The sequence below is a fragment of the Coregonus lavaretus genome (genome assembly GCF_964263955.1).
Source record: "Coregonus lavaretus genome assembly, chromosome: 21".
Taxonomy (NCBI): domain Eukaryota; kingdom Metazoa; phylum Chordata; class Actinopteri; order Salmoniformes; family Salmonidae; genus Coregonus; species Coregonus lavaretus.
This window is the reverse complement of record NC_140008.1, coordinates 6781443-6804901: the sequence shown is the minus strand read 5'-3', so window position 1 is coordinate 6804901 and position 23459 is coordinate 6781443. Positions and strand designations below refer to the sequence as shown.

The window sequence follows — 23459 nt, the reverse complement described above, 5'->3', positions numbered from 1 at the left end:
TCTGAAGTTTGCTAGAGTGCATTTGGATGATCCAGAAGAGGATTGGGAGAATGTCATATGGTCAGATGAAACCAAAATATAACTTTTTGGTAAAAACTCAACTCGTCGTGTTTGGAGGACAAAGAATGCTGAGTTTCATCCAAAGAACACCATACCTACTGTGAAGCATGGGGGTGGAAACATCATGCTTTGGGGCTGTTTTTCTGCAAAGGGACCAGGACGACTGATCCGTGTAAAGGAAAGAATGAATGGGGCCATGTATTGTGAGATTTTGAGTGAAAACCTCCTTCCATCAGCAAGGGCATTGAAGATGAAACGTGGCTGGGTCTTTCAGCATGACAATGATCCCAAACACACCGCCCGGGCAACGAAGGAGTGGCTTCGTAAGAAGCATTTCAAGGTCCTGGAGTGGCCTAGCCAGTCTCCAGATCTCAACCCCATAGAAAATCTTTGGAGGGAGTTGAAAGTCTGTGTTGCCCAGCGACAGCCCCAAAACATCACTGCTCTAGAGGAGATCTGCATGGAGGAATGGGCCAAAATACCAGCAACAGTGTGTGAAAACCTTGTGAAGACTTACAGAAAACGTTTGACCTGTGTCATTGCCAACAAAGGGTATATAACAAAGTATTGAGAAACTTGTGTTATTGACCAAATACTTATTTTCCACCATAATTTGCAAATAAATTCATTAAAAATCCTACAATGTGATTTTCTGGATTTTTTTTTCTAATTTTGTCTGTCATAGTTGACGTGTACCTATGATGAAAATTACAGGCCTCTCTCATCTTTTTAAGTGGGAGAACTTGCACAATTGGTGGCTGACTAAATACTATTTTTCCCCACTGTATATTAGTGTTTAGCAGGGCATTAAAATGGAACGTGTCTGATTAGGATAACTATTAGGGTATTACTGGAATGGATGTACTCACAGGGAGCAGTGCTCTGAGCACAGTCTATTTAATTGTTCATAATAGCAGACCATTAATAGCATTCGACTGATCTCTTGGTGAATAAACGCCACTTTAGGGGTGTTGAGGTCTGTTTTACCGCCTCTGGCACAACAAATGGCTAGTCCCCCCCGCTAAATCACATTTATGTATACAATACAAAAAACACAAATCCAATTTATTAGTTCAGATTTCCTGTGCTGCGCTCCCAAGTATGCCGGATCCATAAAGGGCAATAAAAGCATCACGGCGAATCAGATTTACTGTTTCGGACAAGTGGTTGAGTGGGCGCTGTGCGGCGTCAGGATTAATGGGGACCATTAGCGGGAGAAGAGTGGACGCAGTGGAAGAATCTGCTGAGTTCTACCTCTCTATCACTCCTCTGTGGACAGCTGCTCTGCTCTCAGCCTGGCTCTCAGCCTGGCTCTCAGCCTGGCTCTCAGCCTTTGTCTATCCCAGCAGGCAGTAATAACACAACTCCCACCCAATACACTGCATTCACGAGCAGCATCTCATTGAACCAAAAACACACCAACAGGGGTTACAATGACATGTTGAAATGTGACTTGTTTTCCTTGAGGGTGGGTGAGGAGGCTTGGGAACGTGTGCGACGAGGGGACTAAAATGGCATCATGAGCTTCAAGAGTGGCAACAACGGGCTACTGAAGGGTAGGAGGGGAACCAGTTATAAAGCAGCTACAGTTTGTCAACAACAGGCTACTGAAGGGTAGGAGGGGAACCAGTTATAAAGCAGCTACAGTTTGTCAACAACAGGCTACTGAAGGGTAGGAGGGGAACCAGTTATAAAGCAGCTACAGTTTGTCAACAACAGGCTACTGAAGGGTAGGAGGGGAACCAGTTATAAAGCAGCTACAGTTTGTCAACAACAGGCTACTGAAGGGTAGGAGGGGAACCAGTTATAAAGCAGCTACAGTTTGTCAACAACAGGCTACTGAAGGGTAGGAGGGGAACCAGTTATAAAGCAGCTACAGTTTGTCAACAACAGTAGGAAGAAAAAAGAGAAGCCTAACAGACAAAAAAATGACATTTTCTGATAGCGTCCAACAACCTTTTAAAAATAATTCCTCTGTCCACTATAAACAGAAAGAACACAGTGAGGAGGGGTGGTGAGAGGGGCAGGAGGGAGCAGATGGGAACAGTGTCCCAAAGCAATCCACTGGGAAGGACGTTGTGTGGGGATAATGCTTACACCATGCAGGCACACACGACAGAGCTAGACAGAGATAGTTGGAAAGGAGAGAGAGAGAGGAGGTGGGCCTGCAGGAGACTCCATTTTGCAATTACGCTCATTCACCAAAAAAATAACAGGGGCATGTGCCAACTCCCAGTAACACAGCACTCCACGACTATACGTCCTCTAATAAATATACAGGAGTGAGCTGCCTCTCTCTCCAGGACTACAGGCCAGAACAGAGGGAGAGAGCTGCCTCTCTCTCCAGGACTACAGGCCAGAACAGAGGGAGAGAGCTGCCTCTCTCTCCAGGACTACAGGCCAGAACAGAGGGAGAGAGCTGCCTCTCTCTCCAGGACTACAGGCCAGAACAGAGGGAGAGAGCTGCCTCTCTCTCCAGGACTACAGGCCAGAACAGAGGGAGAGTGAGTGCAGCAGCCATATCTACTGAGCATCCATTGACAAGCTCTAGAGAGTTTCCCTTTGTGTTCTTACATGTCCAATGATGAGGGAGGACTGCAGATATCCCATGATGCAGTTTGGTGAGAGACTAGCAGCAGCAACAGCCAGACAGTGGCTTGCAGACAGTTGCCGACTGTTCACATACGTAGTCGTGTAGGTCCCAGACAGTGTCCACAGACAGACACTTGGGGCCCAAAACAGCCAAAACAAAACCCGTGTATACTATAAGAGCTGGGCAGGCTGCCTGTCTGCCTGTCTGTCTGTCTGGGACCCCCTCTCAGTGCCCAGTGAAGATGAATGGCTGGATGGAACTAGAGGCAACATCTGTGAAGAGTCCAGTCAGCCTCTCTGATCAGTGCAACCTCCCTCCCTCCCGGGTCACAGAGCTTAGAGAGCACCAGAATGGAGCATCCCCCCTCCTCTCTGTTCCTCTCCTCTCTAAGCCATAGATATGTCCCCTCCCTCAAGGCTGTCGCTGAGCAGCTGAGCGCTGTAGCGGATGTATTGGAGCTGTAAACTGGATGACCCTTTGACCCTTTCGGAAAGGAAACCGGGAGACAGCGGTCGCTGCCGCCACAGAGAGGTCAGTAGCGTTTGACACAGACGTAAACAGCCGAAGGAGTTTGTTTTACCACTGGGTCAGAGTGAGATGGAAACATGGTCGTCAAGCCAACAAGACATGAAGGAAAAAAGAACAAAAATAAACAGCTAAAATAATGAAAAAACATGAATAGTGTGGAGACTAATGCTGTAGAACGAACCACGCACAAAAATAAAAAGCCTCGTACAAAAAAACAACAACATTGTTTTACTCTCTGAATTAACTCAAGTAGGCGGATGACAACTTTTCACACAAACTAATACAGATTCAACAGAGCGTGAACTTGAATGTTCCTCCCCCTGAAACTGAACAGATGGAGAGGAGGGCTGTCTCTGTCAGTATGAGGAGAAGAGGCTTGCATAGAAAGCCCAGAGTGGTGGAGAGACCAGTTTCTCCCCTTTCGGTCACCCCTCTGGCCCAAACAACGACACCCCCCACTGCAATTAATGTCTCAAAATGTCCTACGGGTCAGTGGGTAGTTTGGTGGATGGATGAAACAACCCACAAGTCAAGCTAAAACCCTACTACGCTAAGGCCCAGGGTCAGCACAGGGTCAGCACAGGGTCAGCCCAGGGTCAGCCCAGGGTCAGCCCAGGGTCAGCCCAGGGTCAGCCAACAATCCAATGAGTCCATAACTCCATGTAGTGATTTCAAACTTAATCCAGTATGTTTCTGATCGACCCCCTCTCCCCTATGCACTCTCCAGTTCCAAAATGGCAGTCCGTGTGATAAGGCCTCACCCCATAAGAACGTGTCAGCCTCGTCAGGCCGTTCCTCAGACCTTTTAGTCCATCACGTGAATGGTGCAAAGGAGTGACTGGCTGGCCGGCCAGAGGAGGGGGCTCGGCGAGCCCTCAACCCAGCCACGGGAAGCCTTGCCGTGGGGTGGCCATCACACTAGCGGAGGGAGGAGGAAACAGAGCAGCCGGAACAACCAGGCAGAAACAACTAAAAAAATACAACAAACACCATTGAACTGATGTCTCAAAATGAGCTCTGCAGCAGGCTTCTTCATGTGATCCAGTCACATGGCTCCAGGCAAGGTCGAGGTCAGCCAATCAGGTCTCCCTACGGGGGGAAAAAGAGACAGGGAGAGTTATACGACAGCAATGGTAAGAATTTAACATCCACATTCAACAAGATGATTGGTCTGTAATTAACATTGCTTAATCAAACCTATATTGTAGTTAGGCCCTACAGAGAATCGCGCATACTGTATACACTGATGCGTTCAATGAAATGTAGTTGATGTTTGTTCATATTTTGTCCAGCAGAGGACATCATAGACTGCAGTGTATTCTTGTCATCAAACAACCAGAAATCCCTCTAGTCAGACAGAAGCGTTTATTTTTGGACTAAGGAACTCAGTACAGTAAAAAAAATAGAGATACACTACACGGCCAAAAGTATGTGGACACATACCCCTTCAAATGAGTGGATTCGGCTATTTCAGCCACATCCGTCGCTGACAGGTGTATAAAATCGAGCACACCACCATGCAATCTCCACAGACAGACATTGACAGTAGAATGGCCCATACTGAAGAGATCAGTGACTTTCAACGTGGCACCGTCATAGGATGCCACCTTTCCAACAAGTCAGTTTGTCAAATTTTGGCCCTGCTAGAGCTGCCCCGTCAACTGTAAGTGCTGTTATTATGAACTGGAAACGTCACAGTTCACAGAACGGGACCACCAAGTGCTGAAGAGCGTAAAAATATTCTGTCCTCGGTTGCAACACTCACTACCGAGTTCCAAACTGCCTCTGGAAGCAACGTCAGCACAATAACTGTTCGTCGGGAGCTTCATGAAAGGAGTTTCCATCACAGGAGGCTGCTGAGGGGAGGACAGCTCATAATAATGGTCGGAACAGAGTAAATTGAAACCATGTGTTTGATGTATTTGACACCATTCATTTATTCCGCTCCAGCCATTACCACGAGCCCGTCCTCCCCAATTTAGGTGCCACCAACCTCCTGTGGTTTCCATGGCCGAGCAGCCGCACACAAGCCTAAGATCACCATGCGCAGCGCCAAGCGTTGGCTAGAGTGGTGTAAAGCTCGCCGCCATTGGACTCTGGAGCAGTGGAAATGCGTTCTCTGGAGTGATGAATCACTAATCTGGGTTTGGCGGATGCCAGGAGAACGCTACCTGCCTGAATGCATAGTGCCAACTGTAAAGTTTGGTGGAGGAGGAATAATGGTCTGGGGCTGTTTTTCATGGTTGGGGTTAGGTCCGATTTAAGGGAAATCTTAACGCTACAGCATACAATGACATTCTAGACAATTATGTGCATCCAACTTTCCCTTTCCTGTTTCAGCATGACAATGCCCCCGTGCACAAAGCGAGGTCCATACAGAAATGGTTTGTCGAGATCGGTGTGGAAGAACTTGACTGGCCTGCATAGAGCCCTGACCTCAACCCCATCGAACACCTTCGGGATGAAATGGAACGGCGAATGCGAGCCAGGCCTAATCGCCCAACATCACGAATGCTCTTGTTGCTGAAAAGTCCCCACAGCAATGTTCCAACATCTACTGGAAATCCTTCCCAGAAGAGTGGAGGCTGTTATAGCAGCAAAGGGGGGACCAACTCCATATTAATGCCCATGATTTTGGAATGAGATGTTCGACGAGCAGGTGTCCACATACTTTTGGTCAAGTAGGCCAACAGAGGCTCATCATAACACACCCCTTCTGGATCAAAGACCATGTTTAAACATCAGGAAGAAATGTGTGTGTGTGTTGTGTGTGTGTGTGTGTGTTTTGTGGTGTGTGTTTTGTGGTGTGTGTGTGTGTGTGTGGTGTGTGTGTGTGTGTGTGTGGTGGTGTGGTGTGTGTGGTGGTGTGGTGTGTGTGGTGTGTGTGTGTTTTGTGGTGTGTGTGGTGTGTGTGTGTGTGTGGTGTGTTGTGTGTGTGTTTTGTGGTGTGTGTGTGGTGTGTGGGTGGTGTGTTGTGTGTGTGTGTTTTGTGGTGTGTGTGGTGTGTGTGTGTTTTGTGGTGTGTGTGTGTGTGGTGTGTGGGTGGTGTGTTGTGTGTGTGTGTTTTGTGGTGTGTGTGTGTGGTGTGTGGGTGGTGTGTTGTGTGTGTGTGTTTTGTGGTGTGTGTGTGTGGTGTGTGGGTGGTGTGTTGTGTGTGTGTGTTTTGTGGTGTGTGTGTGTGTGTGTGTGTGTGTGTCTGTGTAAGCGGGATCCTCACCATCCTCATCTTCGTGCAGGGGGGTACATGGAGGGGGCGGAGGCTTGCTGACTGGCAACTATGGCTGATGAGGAGAGACCTGTGAAGGAAGAGCCACTCGTTAGATACGCCTCCATACACTAATAATAACTTCAGATTTAGTCAATACACTTACACCAAGTTATGGATGATATTTTATTATTGTTTTATTTTCCATAATACCTTAGGTAGGAGAAAAGGGCCTTACAAAATTATATCATTTTACAGTTAGGTGACTACCATAGAACAGCGTTCTATTTGAGGAGCTAGCCAACGCTGAAGGCTGAGATGTGTCCTTGTGCTTGAGCTTGTTTGTGGGCGTCCATCCATCACTTACCTGTGGCGTAGGACAGGTCGTACTGCCCCGAGAGCAGCGGGTAGCCCAGGTGGTGATGGGAAGGCATGATGCGCTGCGAGGGCGAGGAGCGCGGCCGGTCCATGTCTCGTTCGCGCTCGGCCACAGCGCGATCCCGTTCCCGTTCGCGCGAGGAGGTCTTGTCGCCGACCGTGGGCGACTTGCTCTTGTACTGGCTGGCGTGCTGGTGAAGGATGTCCAATGCCTTGGCCTCGGAGGACGACTTGCCACTGACCGTGGGGCTGGCCCGCGAGGCCTTCTCGCCGCCCTCCTCGCCCGGCCCCATCTTACTGCCGTAGGGGGAGAAGGAGTAGTAGGAGCCTGGGGGGTGACAGAGGAGGTTAAACACCATGACACGCGAGTCGATTAAGTGTTCCCATTTACCATCAAAGAAACCTGAAAATGAATGCATATCAGGGTTCACTCAGTCTTATTTTATATAAGCCAATTTTGTACATCATCATAATACAGATTTAAACAATCCAATGGCAGAGCTGTATGTACAGTGCATTCGGAAATATTTTGAATACATTTGCAAAAATTTCTAAAAAGCTGTTTTCGCTTTGTCATTAAGGGGTATTGTGTGGAGATTGATGAGGGAAAAAAGCCATTTAATCCATTTTAAAATAAGTCTGTAACGTAACAAAATGTGGAAAAAGGGAAGGGGTCTGAATACTTTCTGAATGCAATGTATACTGTAAGCAGTGGCATTAACTCTTACCAGGGTAGTTCTGCATCATGACTGAGGGCATCCCGCGGTAGCCCGGGTGGCTGGGGTCGTAGCCCTGGCCGTAAGCGTAGGCTCCGTGCATGTAGGGCATGTAACCCTGGTGCTGGGCCAGGGGAGAGGAGAACTGCATGTGGCCAGCGGTGGCCCTCGGGTCCTTTCCCACCCCCCGGTGTTCCTCCGAGGCCGAAGACAACCGGGGCTCAGACCCCTCTTTACACTCCTCCTTGGGGGTGGCATCTTTGGGCCGAGCCCTCTCGTCCCTGCACTTTCGGTCTCTGTCTCGGTCTCGTTCCCGTTCCCTGTCTCTGTTGTCTCGGTCCCTCTCTCCTCGGTCTCTGTCTCTTTCCCTGTTGCGCTGCTCCTCCTCCTGTTGTTTGTGGGCCTCGGGGTATTTGCTGGGGTATAGGTAAGGCCACAGCCGTGAGTCTGGCTCCTGAAAACAACACAAAACATCTCATTACAGACAACATCTCATCAGTTTTGTCCTACAAAAATGTACCTTCACTTAAACATTTCCCAAAATACACAAACCAGCATGCACTTCTACTCAGTTTGATACTGATCATTTTGGTGTCTTGCTACATAAATTTTTCTATCATCCAATCACAATCAGCAGATTCAAACTCAACCGTGTCAGGTTACCTGTCTGTACCACATGGCCTGCTCCATGGCAGACGGCCTGCCCGACTCCATGCCCGCCTTGGGCTCCTCCCCCTTCCCGTGGTGTCCTCCTTCACTCAGCTTCATCTTCATCCCCTCAGCCTGCTGGGCCGGCACCTTGGCGTCCTCCCCCTTGGGCATGATGACTGATGACTTGGCCTGCTCCAAGGAGGACGAGGGCTCTTTGGGCGGCTTGCCCTGGGGCAGCCCGCCTTTGCCCAGGTCTGTGAGACTGGGAGCCTTGGAGAGGGTGGGGGGAACCAAAGCCTTCTGCTTCCATTCCTCACCCCGCTCCTTCCCCGAGGAGCCCTCTCGCTCTTTTCCAGCAGCGTCTGATTTCTTCTCTGCGGCGCGGTGCTGCTCGGCTGCCGCCTGCCGCTGCCGCTCGTCATACTGCTGCCGGTAGGCCGGGTTGGTGTTCATCAGGTGGTTGTGGTAGGCCTGGTCCGGGTGGTAGGCGTACTGGGGAACGTAGGCGTACTGGTTGTAGTAGAGAGGCTGCATGTACATGTTGGAGCGCTGCTGGATGACCGAGGCCTGTTGCTGCTGCTGTTGTCCCGGCCCAGAGGCACCTATCTCGGGCTTACGCTCCTCCTGCTGCTCCTGCTTGACCTTACGGTCCTCCTCGCCTGGCCCCTCCTGCTCCTCTTTTTTCACCTTGACCTGGGCCCCCTCCTGTTGCGCGACCCCCGTGGCCGACACCCCCGGGCTAGGGTTAGGGTTGGCGTAGTTCGGGGAGTAGTAAGTCTCGTAGCCGGGGTAGTAGGGAGACTCCTTGCTGGCCGTTTGGGTGGGGAACAGGGCCTTCTTGGCCCCCTCTCGAGTGGCCTGCTCCTCGGACTTGACTCCCTTGACGCCCTCCACCCGGCCCTCGCCGTCCTCGCCCGCGTCCGAGATGTCTGAGTAGGCTGGGCTGTTGGTCTTCACCGAGGAGTTGTCGGCTCCGTTCTGTGTGACCACATGGAGCGGGGTGAGGGGCTGGGCCATGCCTCCGGCCTCTATCCTGCTGGCCACGCCGATGGAGGGACTGGGAGCGTTGTCGGTGAAGCTGTAGATCTTGTCCGCCTCGGCCTTGATGCTGGCCAGCCTGCTCTGGTGGGGGTCTGACGAGCCGTTCAGCAGCCCGTCGCCTTTGCTCCCCGGGTCCGAAGATTCAGAATACGGGCTCTTACCTTCCTCGGGCTTTCCTCCTCTCCCTTTGGGGCTGTCTCCCTCCTTTCCCACATCCTCCTTCTTCTTCTTTTCCTTTTTCTTCTTCTTGTCCTTGGAGCCGCTCAGCGCTGTGTTCACAGGCGAGGGGTCTCCCAGGGCAGAGGGCTTGGGCTGGATGGCTTTTAGCTGGGGGCTCTTGGGGACAGACTGAACTGCTGAGCCCACGGCAGGGGTGGAGCCAGGGCTGGCTGCAGGGAAGCCGCCTGCCGTCTGTAGGGAGTAGAGCTGCTGAGGTGGTATGGTCGGGGCGTTGGGCCGTGTTGACTTCACACCCTTCTGGGCCAGCTTGTCCGCCTTGGAGCCAGCTTGTCCGCCCGTCTTCTTGGCCTTGTCCTTCTTGTAGTCCAGGCCGTCATTGCTGGCCTCGTCCGTTAGGCAGGGCCCGTCCTCACAGCCGTCCACGGGCATGCCCCCCGCCTCTGGGTCGGCCTCGCACGGCTTCTTTTTACTCTGCTTGGAGACAAACTTCCCCGAGGAGGGTGACGGAGTCTGGGCCTCAAAGCCCCTACCCTTGGGCGTGATTGAGCGGGCCGGTGACAAGCAGCCCTTTTGAGAGATGGAAGCCCCATTGAAGCTGCTCGGATCGGGGTGGAGCGTAGAGTCCTCCCCGTACTCACTGTCCCCGTCCATGTCCAGCTTGATGTCATCGTCATTGTGGGCGCGGGCCTGGTGGTACTTGAGGCCATTCATGTGCTTGTACTTCTTGTTGCAGTTGGGGTGCGGGCAGTCAATGAGCACCGGCGAAGGGCAGTTGCGGTCGAGCTGCTGCGGGGGCAGCGGCTCCGCCTTGATGCCGGGTTTGCCGGGGAGGACGGCGTGAGGCGTCTGGGGCAGTCCTCCAGGGCCGCTGTTGGAGTTGGTGCGCATGCGCTTGCTGCCCTTGGTGTCCTCCGAGCTGGAGTTGGGCTCCATGTCTGAGGCGGGCTTGTTCTTGCGCTTGTTAGCCGACGAAGGGCTGGCCTTAACGTCCTCTGTGTTGCTGTTGGGCGGCGTGCCCCGCCGGCCCTTGCTGCTGCTGTTGGCACCGCGCGTCTTGCTGGTGCCGCTTCCCTTGTTGTCTGACGAGTTGCTGTTCTCGTTGACGGGTGTGTTTCCGTTAGGCCTCATCCTCTTGCCCCGGCCTCGGCCGTTCTTCATCTCCAAGTCACTGGAGGGGGACTCACAGAACCTGGGGGAAAACCAAAACCAGAGAATTAAACCTATCCGCCATTATCCCCCCACAATAACAGAGCCTCCAACCAGAGAACTCACTTCCCTCATGAATCCCCACCAACAGCCAATAAAAGCTAGATATTAAAACAATACTAACTAAAGGTGGTGAACCACTCAATGGAGCTCTCTCAATCCTGTTGTAATTCTCGGTCTCTGAATCATCACCGCTCCGAGGAGGGATGTTACTAGCAGGCCCTGGGAGAGGACCTGGACCTGCGACGGATTCTGATCCTCTCGTTATCCCTCAATCTCGACAGCCCAGTGTGTTCTGACAGATCGCCAAGCGCCACGGAGCTCGACAGGATTAGGCTGATCAGATAGGAGGAGATAACATCCCACCTTTACACAACGGCCAACAAGGGGTAGAGAGATAGCGGTAGAGAGAGAGAGATAGAGATAGAGGTAGAGATAGAGGTAGAGAGATAGAGGTAGAGAGATAGAGGTAGAGAGATAGAGGTAGAGAGATAGAGGTAGAGAGATAGAGGTAGAGAGATAGAGGTAGAGAGATAGAGGTAGAGAGATAGAGGTAGAGAGATAGAGGTAGAGAGATAGAGGTAGAGAGATAGAGGTAGAGATAGAGAGAGGGGTAGAGAGATAGAGGTAGAGAGATAGAGATAGAGAGAGAGGTAGAGAGAGGGGTAGAGAGATAGAGGTAGAGAGATAGAGGTAGAGAGATAGAGGTAGAGAGAGAGGCAGAGAGAGAAGTAGAGAGAGAGGTAGAGAGAGAAGTAGAGAGAGAGGTAGAGATATAGATGGAGAGAGAGAGAAAGAGAGGCAGAGAGGTAGAGAGAGAGGTAGAGAGAGATAGAGGTAGAGAGAAGTAGAGAGAGAGGTAGAGAGATAGATAGAGGTAGAGAGAGAGAGGTAGAGAGAGAGAGGGGTAGAGAGATAGAGGGGTGAGAGAGAAGTAGAGAGATAGAGGTAGAGAGATAGAGGTAGAGAGAGAGGGGTAGAGAGAGAGAGGTAGATAGAGGGGTAGAGAGAGAGAGGTATGTAGAGAGCAGTAAAGAGAGAGAAAGACGTAGACCGCGACGTAGAGCGAGGTACAGAAAGAGAAGTAGAGTGAGAGAGCGAGACGAGTCACAGAGCTCTATCAAAAGATGTGTTGCATGGCGGGAAAGATGACAGCAGATCTTTGATAATAACATGAGTGACTGGGTTGTTCTACATGACCACTGACAAATTGTAGATTACAGTGTTGCACACAAAGCTATGGGGATGCAGGACGATTACTTACATCACTATAGCTATTGTTTATCTTACTTGCCAACACACGGTGAAGCAATTACCTACCAACTCTTTCGGGCCGTATAGTCTTATAGACCTTTGATAAATGCTTCATTGTACTACAGGTGGCAAACCTTTAATAGAATTTAAACAATCTACAAAGTAGCTCTGATGTGAATGGATGATGGCTATACATGTTTCATCTTGATTTCCCCATGTACAATATGGTCTCCCCTTCTCCATCCTGGGACTGGCCAGCGGCCATGTTTGATTCCGGTTGTCCGCTGCTATAGAACACTGTGGGAACACCACTACACACTCAACCTACTGATAATAAAATATACTAAGACCTTCCTCGTCTCCCACCATTGACAGCAATGAAAAATAAATCAAATAGCCTACTACCTATTGATAACACTACCAGATTCTGTTCCACAGCTAGCTTTCAAGCCTTCGAACATCATTGAGGACACTAAGACCCAGCAGGCTTTGGACAGACCGCACTCAGGTGTTTAGTAGAAGTCTATGAAAGCTCTGTGGTGCCTCGACAGGATAGATGGCAGAGGAGGAAGAGAAAAATCATTTCAAAAGCCCTGTGTCAGCGGGGGAAAAGCTTTGGAGACGTTGCCAAAGGATATTTCATTCATAATGGCTGGCTCCGAGCAAAGGATAAGCTATGGGGGGGAATCTGCCCTCGAGAGGCCTTTAGTACCAATATCTGTCAGTTCAAGTGTCTGACAGACAATGTTCAGTTTGAACGTGTGTGTGAGTGTGTGTGTGAGTGCGTGCATGCGTTTCCAGTGCGTTTGTGTTTAGTGGGTTACTGTATGCTTACCTTGGCGGAGCCCAGTCGTGCCTGGTGCAGTCCAGGAGGGTGCCTACATAGGTCTTGTTTCTCCAGGTCACGTTAACTACCAGCATGCCTGGGAGGAGAGGGAAAGGAGGAATGATCACAGAGGAACTGTCATCTCATGTCTTCCTTCATCGGTCAAGGGTGCAAACCCAACCATCATGCAATTCTGCCTTCTAGGGAGTTTGTCCTAGCCACTGTGCTTCCTGCCTCGGCGTTGCTTGCGCTGAGGTTTTCGGCTGGGTATTTGTAAAGCACTGTGACAACCGCTGATGTAAAAATGGCTTTATGAAATAAATTAGATTGATTGAACACACACATAACGAATATATAATATTAATATATAACACACATAATCACACTGCTTATTAGCATAACATTACAATTTCCATCAAAAATACTTGTCAGCCTGGACAATATAGGCCAGTAAATAGGAACCTCACGATACAGTATCACGATACAATATCACGCACGATACAGTATCACGATACTTAGGTGCCGATATGATATGTATTGCGATTCTCATGATTCTATATGTATTGCGATTCTCATTATTCTATATGTATTGCGATTCTCATGATGCTATATGTTTTGCGATTCGATACTGTGATTTTGTTGAGATCCGATGTTCCAAACATATTGGTCACCATATGTCTGCTGCAGAGGGACAAGAGAGAGACGTGAGAAAACAGGTTCTGATCGGTCATGGAAATAACAGAGATGAAAACATGTTGGTTCCGTATTTAAAAAGAAGATTGAGGTCAAGATAAGGCACAGCCAACTAGCGCAAAAATAATATTGCGATATTGTCAAAATGATACGAATTGATATATCGTCAAAAATCATATCCCCGATATGTAACTATCGATTTTTCCCACTCATCAGTACTAGTAAACATAAAACTCTGTACTAAAAAGCTGTCATACTACTCATTGGTTTCATATTAATTCCTCAAGAGAAAAGACGGCGCCAAGCAACATTCAGGTCTATGTCAGAGTATTGAATAGAATAGGTGCGACTGTTCAGTATTCAGCACGCTGGTTTCCCTGTTGGAAGTGCACACACACACACACACACACCTCCCGCCTCCCGCCTCCATTAGAACAGAGCAGTTCCTGATTACAGGGCCTAGGTGCAGCACAGTACACTGACAGACGGCCATTTGTATGCAGCTGAGCGAGGGATGGAGGAGGAGGGAAAACAACGGGGGGGGAGGGGGGTGTCCTCCAAATGACATTGCTGCCTGCAGACTGCAGAGGCTCCACAGAAGAAAAAAGGTTGTATTTTCGTGTCGGGGAAGGAAACAGCTGAGGCATATAAAAGAGTTCCCTGGTTGCCAAAGCCCAGGTCTGTCGCCTTCAATTTGTCTCTCGAATGGTTTGCGCATCGGCTGACAGACGCTTTGATACTAGCAGAGTGCGGGGAAGTGGAGGAGTGAGGCTCGACTCATCTGTGTGCCTGGCTGCTGAGAGAGACTGCCATGTGCTTCTTAGACCACTAGGGGGCAGTTGGTATCACAGGATGAGCTTCCAAAGAATCACTACCACACATACACTCAATTTCATTGAGACATTCCCCCAGGGGCTTTGGCTTTCATAATTGAACTGAACTCAGTCAGCCGACCATTTTGCCTTAGCAGCTTCTCTCATAAATATCAGTCACAATGACTGTGTTTACACAGCACACTCCAGATAATGTTGCTTAACTCAAGTGCAGAATATTTGTTTGGTTTCAAGAAAGGGAGTATTTAAAAAAAAACATTTTTAGGCATTTAGCAGACGCCCTTAACCAGAGCGACTTACAGTTAGTGAGTGCATACATTTTTCATACTGCCCCCCCCGTGGGAACGAACCCACAACCCTGGCGTTGCAAGCGCCATGCTCTACCAACTGAGCTACAGGGGACAATGTACCATTAACTCAAAAGCCTATAGCTGTCCAACGCTTTCCAACCGTTCCGATAGATTTGAACTGTCAGAGCAGAAAAACGACAACAGAAGAGAAGTTACTGGCATAACAAATGAGACAATACCGGTTCAACGGGACGAGCCGTTCAAACAATCAATGATGAACTTGCGTGAGTTTACGTGTAGGCAGACAGAACAGCTTTGGAAGCAATTATCCCATCTGCAAAGAGTTAGCATGACATCAGCACATTGTTGGAAAGGTAACCATTAGGCCTATCACTGAACTTGAACCGGGGTTCCATTGCTTGGGAAAGGTGCAAGACAAAATGAAGCCTCTGCCAATTCCATGTCATTTGCTCAGGCACGCAAATGTTATTTCAAATGGCAGGCGATGCTGAGGTTCAACTCCGGAGCCTCGTAAAGGGAAGTCATAGTCTGTGCCAAGACATTAAAAATCTGATACTGTCCATTAAACACAACTCGAAAGTAGTCCCCGAAATCACATAAGTGCTTTAAGCAGGTGAGGGAAGTCCCCGAAATCACATATATAAATGGTAAAACACAGGTTTGAGTTGAAGTGTGTTATCTGTGTGTGTGTGTGAATGTAGCCTAGTCTATGTGAAGTGTGTGAGCTGTGTGTATGAACGTAACCACAGCATGAGTAAAAAACAACAGTGGTAAAAAGGCCACACAGTGTTGCTTTCAGGAGGTTAGGCCTGAAAGCCTGCAGCTCGCTTCAATCCCATACCCTGATAGTGACCTCTGTGTGCCAGATAAGTCATTGGCGGTAATGGGAGTCTGCCCGCATTAAAGCTACATTTCTGACAGCGGTTTGAAGGCTAATTCAGTTTTTATAAAGCTCAGGAGAGCTCTCGGCACGGCCCCTGCCTCCCTCTACGTTTTCGCTTGGCCTGCATTTGTTGTTGCTGGAAATACTGCCGGTTTCTCAACCTGGGCAGACCTGTAAAGCTTTTGTTCTCACCCTGGTCTTTCACTCAGTGAAGACAGACACTCAGAGTGTGAAACCGATATGACTCACACAAAGCAAACATGTAAACAAAGTGAGCTCTGTATGTTGAGCTTCCAGGGCCGTTGGGGTTTAGTCTTAGACAGATTAGGAGTTTATTCCTCACTGAAGAGATTATAAGGGCGGGGTGGCGGTGGGGGCAGGGCTGGCGCACTTAGACAATGAGAAAACCCAGCGATGACTAGTCTCCATCTGTTCACAAGTAGGGCTAGCGTTAGCCTAGCTTCAGCAGGTGACCCACCACACGAGCACTGGGGAGTTCTTCGACAAGAAAACAAAATAACTCCCTCAATCACTTCCACACACAATCCATAGGCACCAAGCCCCCACTACACATAACCCCCAGGCACTGAACCTTCCCAGAGCAGAACAGAGTCTGAACATGGAGTCTGCTAAGGGTAAGAATACAATGTGTGTCCGTCTCTCTCTCTCTCCCCTCCCAGCGAGCCCGCCTGGGGTTTGTAGGGCACGTAGAAGAGAGCCAGTTGGGAGAATGGCTCATTGTGGAGAGGAAAAGCCAGGCTGTTTTTCATACTTGCGGTGTGGGACTCTGCGGCTGTTTTGCATACCTCTCTGCAGACTGCGCTTACCAAGAGCAGCAAACTGGCGTGGCAGACAAGTCCAAACTCAGATTACAAGCTCCACTTGCCGGGGTCTTCCTCAACCAGAGAGCAGATCTCCAGATAGGGTTGGAGGATTCCTTTTGCTTCTCCATGGCCGAGTTGCACATCTTTCTGGACTTTATAAGGGTTTGTGTGAAGGAGTCAAGTAGTCTCTGAACGTATTACAGTTGGTTAAAATGACTGGATTTAGCAGGTGGAAAAAAAAATACTGCAACCAAAATAGGCTTGTCCCCTTCCCCGTAAATTCATCCGAGTTAGCCTGGCCCATTTGTATCGAGCCCAGGAAGCAGAAAGGCCCAGGAAGCAGAAAGGCCCAGGAAGCGAAAGTAAGCAACAGCAAAAGAGAGAGAGAGGCCCAGAAAGAAATGGACAGAAAAAAGAGTAATAAGAAAAGTGAAATGGCAAGATACAGGGAGTGAGAAAGAAGCACGGCGCTTGTAACGCCAAGGTAGTGGGTTCGATCCCCGGGACCACCCATACACAAAAAAAAATGTATGCACGCATGACTGTAAGTCGCTTTGGATAAAAGCGTCTGCTAAATGGCATATTATATTATATTATATGAACCGGTTGCCCCCATGTTGATTCTCAAGTGCACCAGCTAGGAACCCATTCCCTCCCACTGCCCCCGCAGAGTAACAAAGACCACTTCTCCTCACCTCCCCCATCAAAGGCCGCCCTAATGGCAACAAAGATCACCACCAGCCCTGCTCCGCTCATCCCTCCTCGCCTCCCCCATCAAAAGCCTCTCTAATGGCAACAAAGAGCTGACAAGCTCCCAGAGGGAGCCTGGGGGTCCGGAAGGCCTCTCCTGCCTGGGTCACCAGTTTCAACTTCCCCCGGTGGAAGGCCTTTCATTAATGGGCAGGCATGGACCCCGTAATCCTCCTCCCCGTGGCCCCTAAGGCCCCCCCTCCCCTGCGGTGGGTCGAGTCTGCAGGTCGTCCGAGGCCCCCAGGCACTGTGACCCCTGCTCCCAGGCACCATTCTCATTTAACTTGTCGTATTATATGTTTCCCCATTCACCAACTGCAGGTCAAATAGACTAGAGTGGACAAAAGCCATCTATATAAATGGCTGGAGGATGAATAACATGGCGTCAGCCACCAGTGCACAGTCCCATCCAGCCTGAAAGTCAGACTTTATGTTCTTAATTGACGTTTAAAAAGGCATTGTGTTGACGAGAGCGGCGTGGGATTTTTCTACATTGTCGAAAGTGCTGATAACAGTGATAAAGGCCTTAATCTGAGTGGGAGCGGTGCCCATCGACTGAGGTGATAAAGGAATGAAATCCCTTCACTGTTAAATGGTAACTGATAAACTCCGCCATCGTCGTTCAGGCTTTCCGTGGCATTGGATTACACTCTCCCACACACACAGCTATCTAGAACCATGTAGCTGAAATCTGTGGTGGAGCTGGGCTTTCAAAGGTTATCACGTTATCATGTTGTTCCAATAAGGATAAAGTCTTGAGGCCAATTTGGCACTTCAATTCAATTTCGGTAATCGTGCCAATATGGATACTTGAGGTCACACTGGTGCGTCTCCTTTTTTAGTTCAAATAATTGGGCGTAGGCTACTAACCAACATATAAGTAGGTAATCGACAAACTTTAAATGTTTACCCAAGGAACAAAAATATACCACCTCTGCAAGCGTCAGCAAATGGATGGAACGAGGGTGGATTGCAGTTGCCATATACAACAGATCTGTGATGTTGATGAGGTCTTGATCCTGTGGCGAGACTACGGTGACTGCCTTCTCTGATTATCCGGGTCACATGACCAGGGTGAGGGGGTCAACCGCTGGAGTGGGAGGGACGGAGAGCTCCCTCTTTTGTAATCACCCCGCTAGTAATTTAACACAGCTGAGTGACTCCCGCTGAATGGAAGGGGGAGAGAGAGCGAGAGATAGAACAGCTCCAACTCCCCTCCTCCTCTTTTTTCATTTCCCCTGAGGGCAGAGGGCTTGGCAGCCGGGTGCCGTTTGTGCTTCCCGGGGTCTGAAAAAAAAGCCCTCACACTGAGACCTTGAGGAGTGTTAACTGATTGTGCTGTTTCCCCAGCAGACACACCCCCTCTGCTGCTCCCTGTTGTAGTAGGCCTTGATACTCACTCATGTGTCTGATCACTGACCACACACTGCATACATTTAATAGGGGTCAGTCACAGCTTTATACTAACACATAAAGGGCCATCCACAGCTTTATACTATCACATAAATGGCCATCCACACCTTTATACTAACACATAAAGGGCCATCCACACCTTTATACTAACACATAAAGGGCCATCCACACCTTTATACTAACACATAAAGGGCCATCCACACCTTTATACTAACACATAAAGGGCCATCCACAGCTTTATACTATCACATAAATGGCCATCCACACCTTTATACTAACACATAAAGGGCCATCCACACCTTTATACTAACACATAAAGGGCCATCCACACCTTTATACTAACACATAAAGGGCCATCCACACCTTTATACTAACACATAAAGGGCCATCCACACCTTTATATTAACACATAAAGGGCCATTCACACCTTTATACTAACACAAAGGGCCATTCACACCTTTATACTAACACATAAAGGGCCATCCACACCTTTATACTAACACATAAAGGGCCATCCACACCTTTATACTAACACATAAAGGGCCATCCACACCTTTATATTAACACATAAAGGGCCATCCACACCTTTATATTAACACATAAAGGGCCATCCACACCTTTATATTAACACATAAAGGGCCATCCACACCTTTATATTAACACATAAAGGGCCATCCACACCTTTATATTAACACATAAAGGGCCATCCACACCTTTATATTAACACATAAAGGACCATCCACACCTTTATACTAACACATAAAGGGCCATCCACACCTTTATATTAACACATAAAGGGCCATCCACACCTTTATATTAACACATAAAGGGCCATCCACACCTTTATATTAACACATAAAGGGCCATCCACACCTTTATACTAACACATAAAGGGCCATCCACACCTTTATATTAACACATAAAGGGCCATCCACACCTTTATACTAACACATAAAGGGCCATCCACACCTTTATATTAACACATAAAGGGCCATCCACACCTTTATATTAACACATAAAGGGCCATCCACACCTTTATATTAACACATAAAGGGCCATCCACACCTTTATATTAACACATAAAGGGCCATCCACACCTTTATGTGCTAGTATTAAGTATTTATGCATAGTCACTTTAACTCTACCCACATGTACATATTACCTCAACTACCTCAACTACCCGGTGCCCCCGCACATTGACTCTGCAACGGTACCCCCCTGTATATATAGCCTCCCTACTGTCACTTTATTTTACTGTATATATAGCCTCCCTACTGTCACTTTATTTGACTTCTGCTCTTTTTTTCTCAACACTTTTTTGTTGTTGTTGTTTTATTCTTACTTTTTTTGTTTAAAATAAATGCACTGTTGGTTAAGGGCTGTAAGTAAGCATTTCACTGCAATGTCTGCACCTGTTGTATTCGGCGCATGTGACCAATAAAATTTGATTTGATTTTATTTTATTTATACTAACACATAAAGGGCCATCCACACCTTTATATTAACACATAAAGGGCCATTCACACCTTTATACTAACACATAAAGGGCCATTCACACCTTTAAACTAACACATAAAGGGCCATTCACACCTTTATACTAAGACAAAGGGCCATCCACACCTTTATACTAACACATAAAGGGCCATCCACACCTTTATATTAACACATAACGGGCCATTCACACCTTTATACTAACACATAAAGGGCCAGTCACACCTTTATACTAACACATAAAGGGCCATTCACACCTTTATACTAACACATAAAGGGCCATCCACACCTTTATACTAACACATACAGGGCCATTCACACCTTTATACTAACACATAAAGGGCCATCCACACCTTTATATTAACACATAAAGGGCCATTCACACCTTTATACTAACACATAAAGGGCCATTCACACATGTATACTAACACATAAAGGAACATTCACACCTTTATACTAACACATAAAGGGCCATTCACACCTTTATACTAACACATAAAGGGCCATTCACACCTTTATACTAACAGATAAAGGGCCATCCACACCTTTATGTGTTAGTATTAAGTATTTATGCATAGTCACTTTAACTCTACCCACATGTACATATTACCTCAACTACCTCAACTACCCGGTGCCCCCGCACATTGACTCTGCAACGGTACCCCCCTGTATATATAGCCTCCCTACTGTCACTTTATTTTACTGTATATATAGCCTCCCTACTGTCACTTTATTTGACTTCTGCTCTTTTTTTCTCAACACTTTTTTGTTGTTGTTGTTTTATTCTTACTTTTTTTGTTTAAAATAAATGCACTGTTGGTTAAGGGCTGTAAGTAAGCATTTCACTGCAATGTCTGCACCTGTTGTATTCGGCGCATGTGACCAATAAAATTTTATTTGATTTTATTTGATTTATACTAACACATAAAGGGCCATCCACACCTTTATACTAACACATAAAGGGCCATCCACACCTTTATACTAACACATACAGGGCCATTCACACCTTTATACTAACACATAAAGGGCCATCCACACCTTTATATTAACACATAAAGGGCCATTCACACCTTTATACTAACACATAAAGGGCCATTCACACATGTATACTAACACATAAAGGGCCATTCACACCTTTATACTAACACATAAAGGGCCATTCACACCTTTATACTAACACATAAAGGGCCATTCACACCTTTATACTAACACATAAAGGGCCATCCACACCAAGGACGATAACTATAACGATAACTACAGCGATAAACTTGTATAACTATTAAACGTTGGCGAGCATCCATACTAGAGGAACGTTTTTCGTTTATTGTTCTACGGTACACCTGTCAATCAACGGATCAACGCATCCTACGGGACGCTGTAGGCCTATTAAAGGGTAGGTAGCATAAATGTAATCACATGTAACATGGATTTGCGTTAGTATACGCATCAAAAGTCCCAATGCAAGTTACACCTCACTTTTCTATGTTTTCACGTTATTGCATAAAACTGATCAGAATTCCGAAGAATGACGAAGTCGTGTCGGAAAAAACATTTGCGGGGTGTGATGTAATATGGAGGACCCGGCAAGCCAGCCTATTCCCTATAATGTAAACTCCAACTGAAATATCTTAAAATGTATCATTTCAAATTAAACCAAATCGTTTGCACTCATGACTACTGGTTTCAATTGAATTTTCTGCCAGCTTACAAGAAAATACTTTGTTACAAATCAGCTTGCAAGGTTGCTAGCCAACTAGCCTGCTAATGTTAGCCCTACTAGCCTGCTAACGATCCGTTAGCACTGCATGAGTCAGCCAGTTAACATCAACACCTAGCTTACAGCTACATTAAAGTAAACCAACATTTTGGAAATACATAACGCCATCTAACCAGTTAACAAATAATGTTAATATGCAGTTATCTTAGCCAGCAAGCAAGCCTGCCAGCTAAGAGAAAGTGACAGCTAGCTAATCCAATAGCGATATAGTGAGGTAAATCCACATTGAATTTACCCGGTTTATCCCCTTCACTGCTGACACTTGCGATGTACCGGTAGGTCAGTAGGAAATTGAGGTTGCAGGCTTCACATTCACGCTCGGCACAGGACCTGGTTTCAGTCAGAGTCTCATTCCGAATCCTTCCTTCCACTGATTATACTAAGCCATCGAAGTGCTCCAGGGTGAAATGAGCACTGCATACAGTAGACGTGTGCACGGTTCCCATACTTCAATCTGCTGGCTTCAACCGGACAAACCGTTCCTACTTCAAAGCTTGCTTTTTTCACATTTGGGCCACAAACGATTGGGCCAGAAATGAGTCGTTACCCCGTCCTTGTGGGTATTAACGCACTATGTGGGTCTTACTGCACTAGCTACAAACGACGGAAAACTACTACAAGACTCACTCGCTTGCTCGACTACCACTACCAAACGCACAGGAGAAGAGTTGCAGTTTTTTTGCATGAATTTATATGGTTTCTTCTTTGTGGATGTACATAGTAGCTCACCAGCGCCAACACTTGGTTTGCAATGTAATTACATGCTAGAATGGCTAGTAGCTAACATTAGCCAGCTGGTACTAGATAGGTAGCACTGGTTCTACATATGACGTTGAGAAAAAGTGCATTGTGGGTAGTTCCAAAGATATCCACAAATAAGTTAGTAAATATTTAAAACCGTTAAAACTTAACTAATGTTTGTAGTTATAGGTAACCAGATCGTGACGATAACTAAGTTATTAAGTCTTTGACCACACTGTGTTGTTACTTTGGTCAGTAAGAACTCATGCTTTCTACCCTTTAATAAGGTGGTAACACAAGACCCTTCAGTGCTTCAGGGTGTGTTCATTGTCACAGTGACAACTGCAGTAATACTTCAATGTACAAGTAATGAAAAATTATATAGAAACTCGTATTTAAATGTAGCTATTCAACAACAAACGCAGTTTAGCCTGCATATCTTTTACAGCATGTCTTGTCATTGCTTACCTCGTTGCTCAAGTGGTTTGCAAGTTATTTCCATTTTTCAAATGGTAGTTAATTCGTTTGGATCTTATTTTTCACTGTGCTCATCTCTCTGTCTGTCCTGTGCAACCATTTGCAATGCATCAGTGCAACAATGTTATCATCACCGGCCAAAGCACTCTATTAATTGGCCTATGCTCTAGGCTTATTTTACATTCAGCAATTAGCAAGAGCAGGCCTGCTTCTCTCCTCGAATAAGCCATTAGTTCTAATATAGAAAATGCTAATAAAATAAGTGTCCTATAGCTTTTGTAGTCTATAGCATTTCCTGGGATTTCATGAACAGAGGAATAGCGGCGAGGCTTGTTACGGGTCACAGTGCTCTCCCATGCAGCCCCTTTTGAGTGGGTTGAGTCACTGACGTGATCTTCCTGTCCGGTTTTGCGCCCCCCTCTGGCTTGTGCGGTTGGGGAGATCTTTGTGGGCTATACTCAGCCTTGTCTCAGGGTAGTAAGTTGGTGTTCTGTTGATATCTCCCTAGCGGTGTGGGGGCTGTGCTTTGGCAAAGTGGGTGGGGTTATATCCTGCCTGGTTGGCCCTGTCCGGGGGTATCGTCGGACGGGGCCACAGTGTCCCCTGACCCCCCGTCTCAGTCTCCAGT

General features: G+C 47.6%; 1 protein-coding gene across 1 annotated transcript in view; it reads right to left on the bottom strand.

The window, feature by feature from the left end:
• Window positions 1-851: 851 nt before the first annotated feature.
• The window catches only part of LOC311148931 (zinc finger protein 609-like), a 92768-nt gene continuing 70160 nt past the window's right edge, over window positions 852-23459 (bottom strand). The window contains exons 3-8 of the mRNA XM_084185963.1: window positions 12648-12735; window positions 8144-10541; window positions 7493-7934; window positions 6754-7092; window positions 6399-6477; window positions 852-4270 (exon numbers count right to left, since the gene is read on the bottom strand). Of these exons, the coding sequence (XP_084042089.1) occupies window positions 6404-6477; window positions 6754-7092; window positions 7493-7934; window positions 8144-10541; window positions 12648-12735 (3341 nt within the window). The 3' untranslated portion in view covers window positions 852-4270; window positions 6399-6403. The remainder of the gene's footprint in view (window positions 4271-6398; window positions 6478-6753; window positions 7093-7492; window positions 7935-8143; window positions 10542-12647; window positions 12736-23459) is intronic.